This window comes from Sebastes fasciatus, chromosome 11 (assembly GCF_043250625.1).
Source record: "Sebastes fasciatus isolate fSebFas1 chromosome 11, fSebFas1.pri, whole genome shotgun sequence".
NCBI lineage: Eukaryota > Metazoa > Chordata > Actinopteri > Perciformes > Sebastidae > Sebastes > Sebastes fasciatus.
Genome location: NC_133805.1, coordinates 3,000,458 through 3,018,473, shown reverse-complemented (window position 1 = coordinate 3,018,473; position 18,016 = coordinate 3,000,458). Strand labels below are relative to the sequence as shown.

General features: G+C 39.1%; 1 protein-coding gene across 5 annotated transcripts; it reads right to left on the bottom strand.

Moving 5' to 3' along the window:
- Nucleotides 1-71: 71 nt before the first annotated feature.
- Nucleotides 72-16,077, bottom strand: tmem71 (transmembrane protein 71). 5 transcript variants are annotated; one of them, XR_012595762.1, is made up of 12 exons: nt 15,903-16,077; nt 11,228-11,310; nt 10,498-10,559; nt 9,994-10,039; nt 9,209-9,418; nt 8,457-8,704; nt 8,156-8,347; nt 7,098-7,164; nt 6,675-6,736; nt 5,505-5,554; nt 5,299-5,413; nt 72-4,728 (listed from the first exon to the last, which is right to left on the bottom strand). XR_012595762.1 is itself a non-coding variant. In XM_074650001.1 (12 exons), the coding sequence occupies exons 3-11, from the start codon at nt 10,526-10,528 to the stop codon at nt 5,390-5,392; spliced, it is 930 nt and encodes a 309-aa protein (XP_074506102.1). In that variant the 5' UTR covers nt 10,529-10,559; nt 11,228-11,310; nt 15,903-16,077; the 3' UTR covers nt 72-4,728; nt 5,348-5,389. The 5 variants fall into 5 exon arrangements, 3 of the variants coding, with proteins under 3 accessions (XP_074506102.1, XP_074506103.1, XP_074506101.1); XR_012595763.1 differs by having other exon boundaries at nt 72-4,693; XM_074650001.1 differs by having other exon boundaries at nt 5,348-5,413.
- Between the last annotated feature and the right edge of the window lie 1,939 nt (nt 16,078-18,016).

Here is an 18,016-nt window from a genome sequence, read left to right as displayed (position 1 = left end):
TTTCATTTCAAAAACACACTGAAACAAGCTTAAACATGCAGGTTACAGCTCCACTGAACAGAAACACACTGTTTGTCTTCATAACAGGATTTAATGGATGATAAACACCAATTATAACTTCACATAAAACACAACATTTTCACAGAAATTGGTAATATCTGATAAATAATGCAAAATACTATAAAAATGTAATCTTAAAACGCAGCGCCATCAACGGGCCGAAAAGAGCAATTACTCATCATCTAAATCACTGAAGTAGTGTTTGACAATTTACTGATTTAAAACATTTTGGAAGCAAATTTGTCACATTGATTTATATATAATTTGTTCATTAGGCCAACAATCTTCTTTGCGTCTTAACTTCAAATTAAAATCTAGTTTGCGAGTTGTTTAAGGTTTCATTTTTACAGTTTTCAGTCTTTAATAACATGAATACAGTACAGTGGAATAAAAATAATTAACAGATATAGTAAGTGCCGTCACAAGCAGAGTATCACATTTCCACCTTTGGAAACAAGTGCAGTCAAATATATATACTGTATATATATATGTGTGTGTGTGTGTACAGTAGCTGCATTACATCACAAACAAGAACGTATCTAAAGGTTTGATTCATCCAAGAAAATGCATATTAAATGTTTTTTCGTCACAGAAACTTTCCGTCATTTGCAGTAAATCCAATATTTTACAACACTTCATACATGTCTATTATATAAAAGACAAAAACACAGTGACAAACTTGATCCACATTTAACTTTGATCACTTAAAGCTGCATCTAAATGTTTCTTTTACACATCCAGCAACATGATCGTCCCATCGGAGTGGCGTTTGCATTCACCTGATGAATCTAAATCCAATATTCACTCTCTTTTAGCTCTGCTTTTGGTCTCCACCAACTCCCGAGAAAAATATCTGGCTCATATTTTCAGCCATAAAACCAAAACTAGGAGCTAAAAGAGGCTAAAAAGCTTCTTAGAGCTGCAGAGTTCAGGGCCTTTCACAATTTGATCCATTATTCATATCTAAAACATTGACAAGAGCAGCTTTATATGCAAAGTACTAAAATATTAGTAATATAGATTCATTTCCTGAATCGTCACATTTCTACACATTTGGCACTTTGAGTGAATTAAAAACACGATTCAGAAACTCTTGATTCACACAGAAAGAGAGATGTGTGACCTTTAAAAGGCTCCGTCAGTCACACCACGTGATGCCACGTTCACGTCATGATAAGATGGACGGTAGCGATGGAAAAGATTCCCACGTTGACGAATTGCGAGCGTTCACGTCAACGGAAAATTCCCGGTTGAATGACTTAAGTGTTGGTCGTGAGAGGGTTAAAAATACTGTGCAAAGACAATATCCCACGACGGACTTCTGAAAAGTACGAAAAGTAATGCACTACAATTCATATATACCCTTTTAGTGATGACGTCATGATGAGGTCACGGTGTTAGCTGGAGGCTAAACAAAGGAAAGACTGGAGGCTAACACTAGCGTCAACTAACGTGTTCAGAGAATTATTATTTGTCACGTAACTTTCGTACTTAAGTTACGCCACTTCCGTAACTGGGAGTAGTTGGTAGACGGAAGTTTATTTTGAAAAGACTGTAAACATGCAACGGGCGGAAATTTTGTATGAGGATACGTCGCAGACTTTGGTTAGTGTGAGGCATTCAGGCACTTCCGTATTATTTAGCGCCAAGATGCGGTTTCCCAGTCGTGATTACAACTCGGATGAGAACGGTATTAATTAAAACTGAAACTGGTAATTACGGTAATTCCTATATGACATAAACGTGGCATGATTAATCACAACAAAAAAGTTTTATTTAGCTTAATCCATTCAGACGATCTGGAACACGAAGAAGTTAAAATAAAACTTCAAAAGTTCACATTCAAAACGTTTACATTTCACTCAGGAAGAGCTGATTTGTGAAAACAAAGCACAGCTCATCTCTTCCCGCTTCAGGCTTCAGTCTAAAGTCTTGGCGTAGTTTGAGGCCCAAACTGAATTTGGAAAAAAATAAACTTTATAAAGTCAAAACCTTATAAAGCCATACAGTACTTTTCTTTACATTTATAGCCACACTTCTCTTCTTAGTGATTTATTTCTCTTTTCCTCCAACAGGAATCACTGATCAATACAAACTGTTTGTATTGATTTGGCATTTTGAGAGCTTCAGGGGATCAGAGACATGCCTGTTTTTCTTTAAAGCTCTTAAACATTGTCTATTTTTTAGATTATCTCCCTGATCCTGAAGTATTCCTCCCTGCTCACTGTTGAGGTTTTAAATCTCAACACAGCTCATAGTTGAGATTATCGCTCCCTCCGAAAAAGTACAATCCCTGTTTCAAAATAAGAGTGAAATACGTGTGAAGTATAAACCTTCACATAGAAGCAGACCTGACTTCACACAGGAGGTGTAAATAGGTGGTGATTTTACCGCCTGTGATGCCAGCTGGGTGGAGTTTTTGTCGAAACATTTGGCGATGATTTGGATTATAACTATTATCTACGGATCTGCTGCGGTACGAATTGGACAAAATTACGTAAACAAACAAGAGGCAAGTTACAAATGTCACGAATGGATGCACAAATTCATATATATCACTTTACATGTAAACCTATAACATTTATATGTGGAATTAAAGTACGTGTTTACAGAGTAAGTTATGCGTATTTGCAGATCGCCCTGTAATTTTGTGGATGTGAAACACATGTTTGTGGATAGTGAAATATTTGTGGATCCCGGTACACATTTGTGGATTACAACTATTTAAAGGGACCGTTTGTAACTTTTTAAGCGTATAAATGTACCGGGTCGGGACACATGCGCGCTCGGATATGCGCGCTCGGATATGCGCGCTCGCGTGTGGCCGCTGTCTCTCCTCCTCTGCCTGCTTTCCTTCACTCAGACAGAGCGCGTGTTCTCGCTGTCTCGCTCCACCTCTCACGTGCATGCTGCTCACTCCACACTGCAGAAGAGTTAGTTTAGCTAACTCTTCTGCAAGAGTTAAGGTCCAATAGTGGACGTTTGTGCAGAATTAACTGCTGCAGCTCCTCCAGACCAACAGAGGTTTCCCGTGTCTTGTGAAGTGACGGGGCTCCGCAGAGAGAAACGTTATCGTCTCTGACCAAAACTCCGGCGTCTCCCCCGTTCCCTCCGGCCGCGGTCGGGAGGCTGAGGCAGGAAAAGCCAACACTAGGATCAGCATTGATTCATGGAGAGACCTTGGTCTGGTCAGCTAACATTACTGCCAAGCAGCTGAAATATAGAGTGATGTTGTGCTTTTAGCTGACGTGTGTCTCCTCACTGTGTTGAGCGATGCTCCTTCATGTCTATGTAGAGCGAGCACAAGCGCGAGCTCGACGCTGACTTTCGTTGATTTCACGGCCACAGGTGTCGCTGTTAACAAGCAATTCTGAAAGTTACAAATAGTCCCTTTAAGGTCCAATAAAAATAATTAGTCCAAATAGTTGTCTTTAAAAAACCGTCCTCTCCGAGCCCGGCAGGTTTTCTGGCAAAGAGGACTTTATTTTTTTTGTCGGAAAAGGTTCAACTTCTCAGAAAAGCGCTGGCTGATGTAGCGGTGTAGACGGTGGCTTCATGCGAAGTTGAGTTTCTTGCAGAATTTGTCGGAGAAATTCAAATCAGTTTGGATCGATCACGGATTCATCCTGAAATTTTGTCTCAAATTTACAAAATGACACATATCAGCACATCTAAAGCTCACCAGTTAACACGCTGGGTATTTGGTCAAAAAAATATCGACCTAAGCAGAAATTTGCTTTATATTTCCCCCCCGACAGTAATCATGAGCACCACGTGTGAACAGCCAAATATATCACAAAAACATATCTATCTTTTTTTTACTAACGCGGTAAACTCCACCCGTCTGCTTCACCCTGCAGCTGAGAATTAATTGTTTCGGGTTGAAATCCAACACTTCCCTGTATTATTCTGTGTTTCAACACTGCTGGCTGATATAAAAGGCACTTCAACAGCTGAAGAGTTTTACTCCAAAATGCTGCAGAGATCTACCTGAATGTGATGATAATTCATGAGGTTTATTATTTACCTGCTACTCTTAAAGCTGCACAAGGGACCGTCATGATAACTGGATTCATATCATCAGGTTTATTTACATTAATGATATCTGATTATAGTTTTAACCATCAGTATGAATTAATCCGAATGAGGTGAGATTATGTAAAGCCATCGAAGCATCTGCGGACCACAACACGGATGTAATTGGAGTCCTTGGCCCCGCCCATCGACCTGTCAATCAAGTGATGTCAAACAGACTAAACGTCTCCGTCTTACGATCCATTTTACAGACGTCAGAAAGTCAGAAATTATCGTTTTGTGCCAGCAAAACTCTTTCTTGTCTGAACTCTAGCCAGGAAACTACAGATTTTCACAATAAAATCTGAGCTGGTGCAGCTTTAATGGGTTTTATTATTATCATTATTTTGTGCCTTTTCTTAATTTCATTTTGTAATAAAACTCTTCATTCAGTACGGCACTTATCTTCCTGTGGTCACAACTTCTAGAACTCCAGGTCCTTTTTATTTGTTTTAGTCACAGCTCTTATTTTGAAAAGAAGTGAGGCTTCACAGCGACGCTCGCTGCCGTTGGACCGGATTTTTGTTCTCCAGAACGAGTTCAGTCTGACGTTTGGTCACTTTGGACAGCCCCAAAAAAAAAAGCCAAGTTTGACTGTTAACAATAGAAGATACACTTTCAGTAAAAAATACATCAGGTACATTTAGATGTTTTATATTTGATATACTTTTTTATGTTTTATAGCTAAACTACAGTAACTTGTGTCACCATGTTAATGAGCTCCTTCAGCTTTTTAACAACAAACACAACGTCTGATTCAGCTTTTCTACTCCGGGGAAAAATCCAAACATGACGTTGGTGAAACGTTTCATGGTTCACAGAGGAAACGTGAGTCAACATCCAGAGACACAAAGTCGCAGTTTCATGTTTTCTTTTTGCAGGAAAACCTAAAACGTTTCCGAACATCTCCCGAGAGCTGACTGCGTTTGAATAAAGTACAAAAGTTAGTTTGAGGACTACCTGAATGCATCATGTGTTCATTTTCCCGGCGAAAAATGTGCCGGCTTCAATTGAATTTTTCCAGTTTAAAAACTTCAGCCCTTCTGGTTGACGCATCTCAGCGCAGAAAACATATTTAGTTTAAACATTTGCATTCAAAAAGTCTGCGGTCAAAGCATCAAACAGGTGTTGCCGAAAAATGTTTTCCGGAGCTCAGTAACTTACATGCAGACTGTAGTGAAATGTAAAATAGTTCTACTGAGTCCCATCAGACCTTCCAGCTCCACGTCGCAGTCTTTGGAAACTGAAGCTTCTCCTACTCGTTTCTTGATGTGATATCCTGACAAACACAATGGTTACAGGCTGTTATTGTTGTGTTCTTCGATGCCAGTTGACAAAATCAAGAGAAACCTGTTTGATTCTGGACTCACCTCCGTCTTCGCTCTCCTCCACTCGCCCATCGGCCCCGACTTCGTCAGGACTGAAACACACCGGAGATGTTTTAACACAAAACAACTTAAAGCCCTCCCTCCGGTGTTCACTGGCTCTTCTCTAAATCTCTAAAACACTTCAGACCATCATGGCACACAAGAAGTCGGTAAACATCATGCCTTCATTTTAATTTTGAAGAAATAATAAATTACACGGCTGTGTTGAATACTCGATTCTGATTGGTCAATCATGGCGTTCTGCAGTCTGTAATTTCTTTATAACAGACCGTTGCTATGTATAGCAGACCGTTGCTATGTATAGCAGACCGTTGCTATGTATAACAGACCGTTGCTATGTATAACAGACTGTTGCTATGTATAGCAGACCGTTGCTATGTATAGCAGACCGTTGCTATGTATAACAGACCGTTGCTATGTATAACAGACTGTTGCTATGTATAGCAGACCGTTGTTATGTATAGCAGACCGTTGCTATGTATAGCAGACCGCTGCTGTGTATAACAGACCGTTGCTATGTATAACAGACCGTTGCTATGTATAGCAGACCGTTGCTATGTACAACAGACTTTTGCTATGTTTAGCAGACCGTTGCTATGTATAACAGACTGTTGCTATGTTTAACAGACCATTTCTATGTATAACAGACTGTTGCTATGTACAACAGACCGTTGTTATGTATAGCAGACCGTTGCTATGTATAGCAGACCGCTGCTGTGTATAACAGACCGTTGCTATGTATAACAGACCGTTGCTATGTATAGCAGACCGTTTCTATGTATAACAGACTGTTGCTATGTACAACAGACCGTTGCTATGTATAACAGACCGTTGCTATGTATATCAGACCGTTGCTGTGTCTAACAGACCGTTGCTGTGTGTAACAGACCGTTGCTATGTATAACAGACTGTTGCTATGTATAACAGACCGTTGCTATGTATAACAGTGTGTTGCTATAGGCGCAGCTCTGATGTCGGACTCTGGAGGACCATTTCTGTGGCAAATTATTGATTTCTTCAGTAAGCAGCCGTGTAATAAGCGGGATAATGTACAGCTAGCGGGTCATTGTTGTGAAATAAGCCCCTACAGCGCGATGAGAGACCTGCAGCATCGCCCTGACGGGGATTCTTGTAATTTTATGTGATACTTACGCATGAATGTCGTGATCATCATGAACGCGGTCGATGCGACGGTCGCACTCCACAAAAGACACCTGCAGCAAAGAAAAGAGTCAGAAACATGAAGCACATTTCAGTCAAACAAGATTGTAATAGTTTAGAATCCTTGTCGGGAAGGAGGTTAAATAACGCTCCAAAACTGTCATTGAATAGGGGTGTAAATGGGTTCTATTGGTACCCGCCAGTCTCCCCTTTACAGACATGCCCACTTCATGATAATCACATCACAAATCACAAATCTCTTTAAGGTACATTTTGAACAGATAAAAAATGTGCGATTAATCGTGATTAAATATCTTAATCGATTGACAGCAATAATATTTACACTGTCTGTTTTAACTGATTAAAAAGTGATGCTTATAAAATAATTATTTAAATAATAATCAAGAGTTTTACCCAGAGTATAGAGCAGTGAAGATGAAGATGGTGAAGATGAAAAGGAGAAGGGCCTTCAGCGTTAACCCTGAAACACAAACACAAACACAAATACATGTCAGAGAAACAGCTAAAGAGAGCGACCATAACAACGATTAAAATAAAATAGGACTTCAGTTACACCTCAGATCGACTTTGACAAAATGAAAGCCCAAACTAAGATGTCCAAATTCTACAATTTATGTGTTTTCTTACACGCTAGTAAGAAATATAAGGTAAAGAATCCATCAGTACCAACCATGTCATACCAGCTTGTAGTGAAGGAGGTTAAATAACGCTCCAAACTTACACTAAATTTTGGCCATTTTCAAAGAGGTCCTTTGACCTCTGACCTCCAGATATGTGAATGAAAATGGGTTCTATGGGTACGTATATATACAGTACGTTGAGTGACAGCCCTCTCATTGGCATAATGAGGCAGAAATGCATAAAGAAATGTAAAAAAAAATGTGTAAAGAAATGAATACAGAAATAAATAAGTTGGGGGAATAAATAAGGGGTGAAATGCCAATGAAAATGTGTCTGTGCATTAATAAATAAATACTTACATAAATAAATAATTAATAATGATAAATTAATAAAAGGGAAAATGAAACAGAAGAGTAAATAAATAAGGGAATTAATACAAAGATAAATAAATAAAGAAGCAAATTAAAACAGAAATATTAATTTATGTCACATTTTATCAATTAATTAATGGACACATTTATTTTTAATATTTTTTTTACATGACAGTTACTTATTTATTTATTAAGTCATTTGTTTATTTATTCATTTATTTTTTATTTTAGCAGATTCCGTCCTCCATAATACTTAATTGATTTCCAATAATAAATATATACATACATTTGCATAAAGCAGCATATTTGTCCACTCCCATGTTGATAAGAGGATTAAATACTTGACAAATCTCCCTTTAAGGTTAATTTTGAACAGATAAATTAATAGCGATTAATTAATGAACTATTTTAATGGATTGACAGCCCTACTAAAAATAAATAAAAAGTGCAGCAGCTCACCTGTGTGCTCAGGTGAGGCCTGACAGCAGCTGTTGGTGTAGAAAGGTGAAGGAGGCGGGACTTCAGAGAGGCCGCCCAGCGACTGGGTGAACCGCTCCTTTGATTGACAGATCTCAGAACAAATCTCCTCCTGGAAGAGCAGCTTTGGGGGCGGGGCCACTTTGTCCGGAGGGGGCGGGATCTCAGTGTGGTCTGAGGGAGAAGAAACATTTTACTTTGAAATGTGGGAACTTCCTCCAGCGAGACCTCGGGTGTCATTTGCGTGAACTAAAATATGAACCCAGCTCAGACAGGAACCCACCGTATGTGAAGTTGCGGCTGTCGTCCAGCTCGGTGCCGTTAATTCCAGACCAGGTCGACTCGTCCAACGAGGCCGGGCCTTCTTGGGTGGTCCTGGCCCAGTCCTGGTCCTGGTCCTGGTCTTGGTTCTGTCCTGTCCTGAACACGCCTCTGAAGACTTTCTCGTCCAGCCAGGACTGGCAGCTCTCCGTCACGTCGCTCAGCAGCCGAGCCAGAGAGCTGCGAGGCCGCCGCCTGCGCCGGAAAACCCTGAGAGAAGAAGAATGAGGTTTAAACTGGGATTATATTCATCTGATATTCCAGTAGTGTTAACCCTAGACTAGAGGTTTAAACTGGGATTATGTTCAGGTGATATTCCAGTAGTGCTAACCCTAGACTAGAGGTTTAAACTGGGATTATGTTCAGGTGATATTCCAGTAGTGCTAACCCTAGACTAGAGGTTTAAACTGGGATTATGATCAGGTGATATTCCAGTAGTGTTAACCCTAGACTAGAGGTTTAAACTGGGATTATGTTCAGGTGATATTCCAGTAGTGCTAACCCTAGACTAGAGGTTTAAACTGGGATTATGATCAGGTGATATTCCAGTAGTGTTAACCCTAGACTAGAGGTTTAAACTGGGATTATGTCCATCTGATATTCCAGTAGTGTTAACCCTAGACAAGAGGTTTAAACTGGGATTATGTTCAGGTGATATTCCAGTAGTGCTAACCCTAGACTAGAGGTTTTATTCATTTTACAAACTGCTCTCACCTGACGAGGTTCTCCTTGTAGGACACGCTGGTTTTGCAGGGAGTCAGCGACACGTTGCCGTCGTCGTCCCAGGAGAAGCTGTCCTCGGTGACGCTGTAGTATCCGTTGGTGAGGAGGCGCGGCGAGCGGCGGCAGGAGCATGGATCGCCGCCGTCCACAGACGAGTAACAGACGTACGAGGAGTCGGGAGAGAGGAGAGACAGGTCGAGGCTGAGGGACACACAGACGGGAGGGAATAAAATTATAATCTGGAAGAGACTCCTGCAGACTTAATCAAATTTAATTATAACATTTTAGTCGCCTAAAAATGTCTTATTCAGCGTTTGGTTGTACTCAGCTCCACCCTCTCGCGTCTTCTGGTTGCAAAAAAGCAAGGAGGTTAAATAACGCTCCAAAATTACACAAAATTTTGGCGAGGAAAAACTGTCACGTCCATTTTCAAAGGGGTCCCTTGACCTCTGACCTCCAGATCAGTGAATGTAAATGGGTTCTCTGGGTACCCACGAGTCTCCCCTTTACAGACATGCCCACTTTATGATAATCACATGCAGTTTGGGGCAAGTCATAGTCAAGTCAGCACACTCATTAATCACGATTAACTATTTTAATTGATTGACAGCCCTAACTTTTAATAGTTCATTTAAACCGTTTAGCATTAAACGGTTAAAAAAAACTTAATGTCGGTTAACGGTTAATTATTAACGTCCCTATTAATTATATAAATTCAACACTTCTGTGACAGCAGAAAAATACATTTAGTCCCCCAAAAAGTTTATTTTTTTTACCTGTGACAGGAGTGATTGGCCCGCAACCTTCGTTTTATTGGAGAACCTGAACAACAGAAATCAGAAAAAAAGACCATGTGAGTAACAAAACTAACAAGCAGGTAAAAGACGTTCACGTTTGTTCTGTGAAGCCGACGGTGTTTCTAAATAAACACCACTTGACTTTTATCAGTTTGAAGAGCCGGAGAGCATTCCTGAGGTCGGCCCGGGAAAACCACCGCTGAGTAAATGTACGCTTGAGAACAGAGCTGACGTGATGCTGATAAATACACTGCAGGAATGTGACAGACGGACAGACGGACAGACGGACAGACAGACAGACAGACAGACAGACAGACAGCCTACTGTCATCATGTCTATAACGCAACAGCAGCAACAGCAGGAATGGAGTTGACTGAAATCTAAATACAATGTTCCAGGTTTCCTGAAGAGTCACATCAGTCATTGGTGTCGTCAGTCCTGTGAGTCGCTAGTCAGTGAAGTTAACGTTGATGACGAACGTACTTGTAACAGCTCCGGAGAAGAACAGAGACATGTTTGTCTGCAGCCGAGCGTCTCCTGGCGATCTGTGAAAGACATCAGAAACCCGACACCGGCCGTCACAAACATGCAGCCATTTCTCTTTCTTGCAGTCAACAATAGTCTCATGAACAGCAGACCAAAACCAACAACGACTGCTTCATTGATTTACATGATTATTCTTGCGTGTTTTTTTTTTTTTTTAAATCTAATTGTACTTCTCATCTACTGACTAACTCAGGGGTCGGCAACCTTTACTATCAAAAGAGACATTTTAGGCAAAAAAACAAAAACAAAATCTGTCTGGAGACCCAAAACATGTGATCATTGTGATGAAGGTAACACAGTTTATAGTCTAAGTATATAGTATATAAGTCTAATGCATTGAGGGCCAAAGAGACAATGTACTACGGAGTATCAGGGCCACATTGAGGGAAAAAACATCTGAGATTTACAGAATAATGTCATAACTTTACGAGAAAAGAAAGTCGTAATATTACGAGAACAAAGTCATAACTTTACAAGAAAAAAAAGAAAATAACACGTTAAATTCCTCCTTATTAAAGCTCAGTCACTTCAGTTGATTCCTGCAGAGCTGATCGGTCTGAGCACTCCGGGGATTAACTGGTAATAAGACTCTTTACGAGCTAATATAAATGTAATCCACTGACTGATCAGACTACTAAATAAGTGCGGGGTATTTATAAAGCCGTACCTTTAAACTCAGATGTCGTTGTGGTCTTCAGTTTTCAGTGTTCTGTGTGTTGTGGTTCTCTCTCATCCTGCAGCAGCAGCAGCCTGAGAAAAACATGCAGAAGAGAAAAAGCAGAAGGGCCGTGACTCTGAGCTCATGTTTCCTGTTAACTCTGTCTCTGCTGGGAGGAACTCTGACTGTTGTTGCAGAGTTGTGTCACGTGTTGCTTCCATGTGCTCAACAAACCAGATGACGTCGACCAGGGTTTTTTTCTGGTATCATGAAGCTGGCCTCTACTTCTAACCGGGGTGGATCATCATGGTGGCCCGAGGTAGATCACCCAGTGACCCAGGTATTTCAAAACAGATCCAAAGACTTCTGAGGCCTGTACTACGAAGCGAGTTCAACATACCCAGGGTCTCTTCTTGTTATCTGGCTTAACTAACCCGAACAAACGAGATCACGCTAAGCGGTCCTACGAAGCTGGTTATCAACTCAGTGAATCAACCCAGAGTTTCTCAGTCTGGCTGTGATTCACATGAACGGGGAAGTGTTTACAGCATCTGACCAATCACAGACATGGACAAGTCTACAGACGGGCAGAGCGGCACGTTTTACAAAGGAAGAGCAAACTATATTAGACAAATATGAAGAAGTTAAACACTTAATCAGACTAAAAGAAACACAGCTGAAGCTGCCAAATGCAGGAAGGACAGCTGGTGAAAGAGAAAACTCCCGATGTGTGAATGCATCAATTAACAGACTTATTAATTTAACAGAACACTCAAAAGTCAGATATAATCGTCTAGATATAAATAGCATTACTGTATGTAAAGTATGGATGGATTACACCTTGTTATATCCATTAATTACGAAACAGCGTGTATTTCAACCTTCTCTCAGCTGCGTCCCGTCTCCGGCGGTGTGAGCCGGATTAAAGACCAAGTAAAAACAATAAATATAAAACTATAAATCAAAGCGGTAAACATCCACAGCATGAATCCAGCTGTCCTTCCGGCATCTGTCAGTTTAAACAGTTTTAAACCCTGAAGTTACCTCACTAACCGCCAAATCCTGCCTCCTAGTACAGACCTCACATCCTGAAGATTTGCATCCACATTTGGTGATCCAATCCTCCCTTTAATCCGGACTAAAAGCTGCATTTGGGTATTTCAAAATGACATTACATTTATTGCATCAGTCGAATGTGCCTTTCAAATAAAAACAAGTGTAACAAAGTACAGAGGGCTTCCACTAAGGATCAGCAGAAGTGTTTATTAAAACAACTCATAGATTGAAATAAGTACAATTCAACAGGTAATGTTTAATCTAAAGGCCGTTGTTCTGTTGAGTAAAAGATGAACTGGGTCAGCGACTGTTAGTGGGCTGCAAACAGACTCTCTGTGTTACAGTGAAAGGAAATGAGGATCGTTGAAGGGGGGTGGGGGTGGGGGGGGGGGTGTTCTCATTGTCCTCTGTTTGAACTGAAAAATGCTCTTCGTGGTTTAAATCAACAGTAACGGTCTAGATCCCTGCAGGACAGGTCAAACAACATCCTGATGATTGAGCTACTTTCGGAGGTTGTAGCAGCTCAGTGTTAAAGCTAGAGTGAAGATACTGGTATCATATGAAACTACAGAACCTGATGAATCCATCGGTACCAACCAGGTCAGACTAGCCTCACAAAGGAGGTTAAATAACACTCCAAACGCTTGGTGAGGAAAAACCGTCACTTAATAGGGGTGAAAATAGGTTCTCTGGATACCCAGAATACAGTATCTGAATATTTCTGCATCCTGGGGTCCCTAAACAGTCTTGAATTACATAAATGGTGTCTCACTGTAAAGCTGAGACTCTGGTGGATCCAATGAGCCCAACTGTATTCATGTGTGATGATGTTAGTCCCCATAGGAGACATTTCATTCACCTCACTGTATAACATGACCTGTAGTGACCTCTAGGATAATCACAGCCTCATGAAACTTTACAGCCACAAACTAGAGACCTAGAGCATTCAGAGGATGGATGGATCAAACTAGAGACCTAGAGCATTCAGAGGATGGATGGATCAGACTAGAGACCTAGAGCATTCAGAGGATGGATGGATCAGACTAGAAACCTAGAGCATTCAGAGGATGGATGGATCAGACTAGAGACCTAGAGCATTCAGAGGATGGATGGATCAGACTAGAGACCTAGAGCATTCAGAGGATGGATGGATCAAACTAGAGACCTAGAGCATTCAGAGGATGGATGGATCAAACTAGAGACCTAGAGCATTCAGAGCATTCAACATGCACGACCTTCAGAAATTCAGATTTAAAAAAAAAATTTATATATATATATATATATATATACACACTGTACATATATGTACAGTATATATAAAGAGTGTAAGCGCTGATGGAAAAGTCGAATACGTCACAATATAAAAAAACGAAAAAAACAATCAAGATGGTTAAAATACAAAAATCTATACTCAGTGAGGTTAACTTATTTATATATTTATACATAAATATATATGTATAAATATAAATATATTTATACATAAATTTATATTTATATATAAATATATATATTTATATTTATATTAAAAATATATACTCAGTGAGGTCAACTTATTTATATATTTATACATAAATATATATGTATAAATATAAATATATTTATATTTATACATATAAATTTATATTTATGTATAAATATATATATTTATATTTATATTAAAAATCTATACACAGTGAGGTTAACTTATTTATATATAAATATTTATATATATATATATAAATATTTATATACTGTATAAATATATGTATATATATACATTTATTTATATACATTTATCTTTATATTAAAAATCTATACTCAGACGGGTAAACTTATTTATATTTCTATAGAAATAAATAAAGATTTATTTATATTTATATTAAAAATCTATACTCAGTGAGGTTAATTTATTGTTAACATATATATATATATCCATCCATCCATCTGCAACCGCTTATCCCGTTAGGGGTCGCGGGGGGGCTGGAGCCGATCCCAGCCGACATTGGGCGAAGGCGGGGTACACCCTGGACAGGTCGCCAGTCCATCGCAGGGCTGACACATAGAGACAGACAACCATTCACGCTCACACTCACACCTACGGGCAATTTAGAGTCCACAATTAACCTAACCTGCATGTCTTTGGTATATATATATATACATAATATTCAGTTATTTTTTTACTTTTTTTTAAGTGTCACATTTCGCTTTGTATATCTATAATATGATATTTCTAAATGATTGTACTTCAGTACCTTCAAGGCTTAATAACAGGATTACATTTATTAATTTATTAAATCTCCCCCCTATATGTGTCACATTGGACTCTTCCCACCCTGTGTTTCCCAGCATCCCTTGCAGCAGCATCAGTCTGTTGGAGCTGCTGATGTTGGAGGAAAACGCGTAACAGGAAACACAAAGATGGACTGAACCATTCCAACACACAGACACACTGTCCTGTCCCTGCATGGAGCCGCTCCACCATACTTTTATTATATTCTACATTAGATATACAACTTTAATCTGCACAGGATTTAATTATTATCACACTCATTATCTTTTTTTATGCATTATCCTCCACTAAAACGTTGCTTTAGTGACACTTTATGTACATGTGATGCTCTTTATGTCAGTTATTTCTTTTTAATATTCCTACTTAGTGTTGCTCAGAAGTGATTTTATTCTTTATTAAATATTACATTAATATCAGAGATTATAGTTATAGTAGGCTACGTATTGTACTTCATAATAAAGCTTGCATTCGTCATAACGCACATTAAGGAAGGAAGTAAATCATTTATAAACAAATAACTGGGAAGAAAAAAATGTTTCTTTCCATCAAAAAAAAAAACAAGGGCCACTGTTACATTAGATTACACTTTTATACAACTTTAATCTGCACAGGATTTCATTATTATAACACTTATCTGTTGAGGCTTTTTTAAAATGCATTATCCTCCAATAAAACGTTGCTTTAGTGACACTTTATGTACATGTGATGCTCTTTTTGTCACAGTTCTAATATTGCATTGCATTTTATATATATAAATACGTGTTTATATATATATATATATATATATAAATATATATTTGTATATATAAATATCAATATTTATATATGTATATAAATAAATATTTATATATATAAATACAAATAAAAATGTATATATATACACAAATATAAATATTTATGCATAAATATAAATAAATAAATATTTATATAAATAAATATTTATATAAATATATATATTATATGGTACTTTAATATTCCTACTTCGTGTTGCTCAGAAGTGAATTTATTAGGTTTTCTCTCGTGTTATTTCATTATGTGCAACAATATGAATGCCTCATAGTGTGTTTATTTATTGGCTTTCTGTATATTGGTCATATAGTATTAACATTGTGCCTATAGTGGCTTCACGTTATTTATAGCTGCAACATTCCTACAATATTTCCATGATGAAGTCTGTTTACATTAATTCATATCAGAGATTATTATATTTATAATATTGCACTTCATAATTAAACTTGCATTTAAGGAAGGAATTAGATCATTTTATAACCAAATAACTGAGGAAATAAACTGTTTTCTTTTCTCTGAGCAGACAAAGAAACAAAGAAACAGAAACAGAGAAACAGAAACTGAACTCACCTGGTTGTTTTTACTCCACGTTTCTCAGCTGGAAGTGAAGAAATTAACTCTTCTTTTATCTCCTTCTTCTTTTATCTTTATTTCTAGAATCTGGTTTTAAAATCAGAAGAAATCAGAAGTCGCAGCTGTTTCTCTGAGCCTCGCCCACACCACCGGAAACACCACCAGCTGTCAAATTAAAACACCAAACAATACAGGTTCCAGTCAGGGATTTCAAAGTAAAAGCATGACGAGTGAGTTATTTGAGTATTTGATAATGAGTGTGTAGAACAACAAGGAAGTTAACGTCGTCGACAAAAAGCCCAATTTTTCCATTGGGTTTTAGATTATTGCAGAAAAAAAGATTCTTATAAATAATAATAAATAATAATAATAATAATATCTTGCTGAACAGAACATGTAAATATCATAAACGTTTGTTTGACACAGAGCTTATTTTCGGTAAGATTTATTATTATTATTATTAATATTATTATTATTAATATTATTATTATTATTATTATTCACAAGATGAATGAAATTACAACCAGTAAGGCTAATTCATTACAATAACAAAGTTATCATCCTCAAAACTTTAATAAAGTATGACAAATAAAACAAATTAAAAAAAGGGATTAAGTGATCGTTAGATGGCATTGCCCTGGCCTCCAGCACCACCGTAAGGAATCTGGGAGTTATCTTCGATCAGGATATGTCCTTTAACTCTCACATAAAACAAACCTCACGGACTGCCTTCTTTCATCTACGTAACATTGTGAAGATCAGGCACATCCTGTCTCAAAACTGTTACCTCTAGACTCGATTACTGTAACTCCTTATTATCAGGCTGCTCCAATAAGTCTCTTAGGACTCTCCAGTTGATTCAGAATGCTGCAGCACGTGTACTGACTAGAACTAGAAAAAGAGATCATATTACTCCTGTATTAGCTTCTCTGCACTGGCTGCCTATAAAATCCAGAATAGATTTTAAAATCGTCCTCCTCACCTACAAAGCGCTAAACGGTCAGGCCCCATCATATCTTAAAGAGCTCATAGTACCCTACTACCCCACTAGAGCACTGCGCTCACAGAATGCAGGGTTACTTGAGGTTCCTAGAGTCTCCAAACGTAGAATGGGAGCCAGAGCCTTCAGCTATCAAGCTCCTCTTCTCTGGAACCAGCTCCCAGTTTCAGTCCGGGAGGCAGACACCGTCTCTACATTTAAGAGTAGGCTAAAGACTTTCCTCTTTGATAACGCTTATACTTAAGCTGCTATAGGCATAGACTGCCGGGGGACTTCCTATGACACACTGTCATAAGGAACTTCCTATGACACACTGAGCTCCCCTCTCCTTCTGGATATACTCATGTCCCATGTCCATGTTGTTACTAACTTCATTCCTCCCCGGGAGTCCTTGTGCCTCCTTGTCTCGCAGCTAACCGTGGAGCGGGGTCACACCTGGAGTGAGGTCATACCTGGAGCGGGATCACACCGGGAGCGAGGTTATACCTGGAGCATGGGTACACTTGGAGCAGGGTTTCACCTGGATCTTGGTGGTCTCCGGTATTGTGGCTGCATCTGCTGCCGCGTCGGTGCCTGCTTGACACCAACTGCTACCATCCCTAATTAACTACGTCTGTACGAGGGACTACCAATGCTAACGAGGGATTTCCAACACCTAGTGACAATGTGGCAGCCTGGAGAATAACACTTCTCAATCACTGCCAAAGACATCAAGAGCTTCCAGCGAGCATGCTGATGCTGCAGGAACCAACGCACGGGCATCGATCGCAGGGACGTCCCACACCAATACACATGGACGTACTGAGGAGAGATGCTGGACAGTGCTGGCTTTCCGATAGTTGTATTATCACTCTTTCCATCCACCACTATTGGTTTTGTGTTATCAGCCCTACTTGTATTAGTTATTACAGCTGCTAGACTGCTATTGTGGCTGCTTCTATATCTCTCTCTCTCTATCTCTCTCTCTCTCTCACTCTATCTATCTATCCCCCCAGCCGGTCTCGGCAGATGGCCGCCCGCCCTGCGCCCGGTTCTGCTCCAGGTTTCTTCCCAGTAATCGGGGAGTTTTTCCTGGCCACAGTGCGCTTGGTGGATCCTGTTGGGTCTCAAA

Bases quoted from the DNA above. Each gene is read 5' to 3' on its own strand.
- tmem71 (XM_074650000.1), bottom strand. From the start codon at position 10,528: ATGTCTCTGTTCTTCTCCGGAGCTGTTACAA. The intron at 10,040-10,497 runs GTACGTTCGTCA...TCTGTTGTTCAG, and splicing joins CTTCTCCGGAGCTGTTACAA to GTTCTCCAATAAAACGAAGG. The intron at 8,705-9,208 runs GTGAGAGCAGTT...TTCTTCTCTCAG, and splicing joins TACAAGGAGAACCTCGTCAG to GGTTTTCCGGCGCAGGCGGC.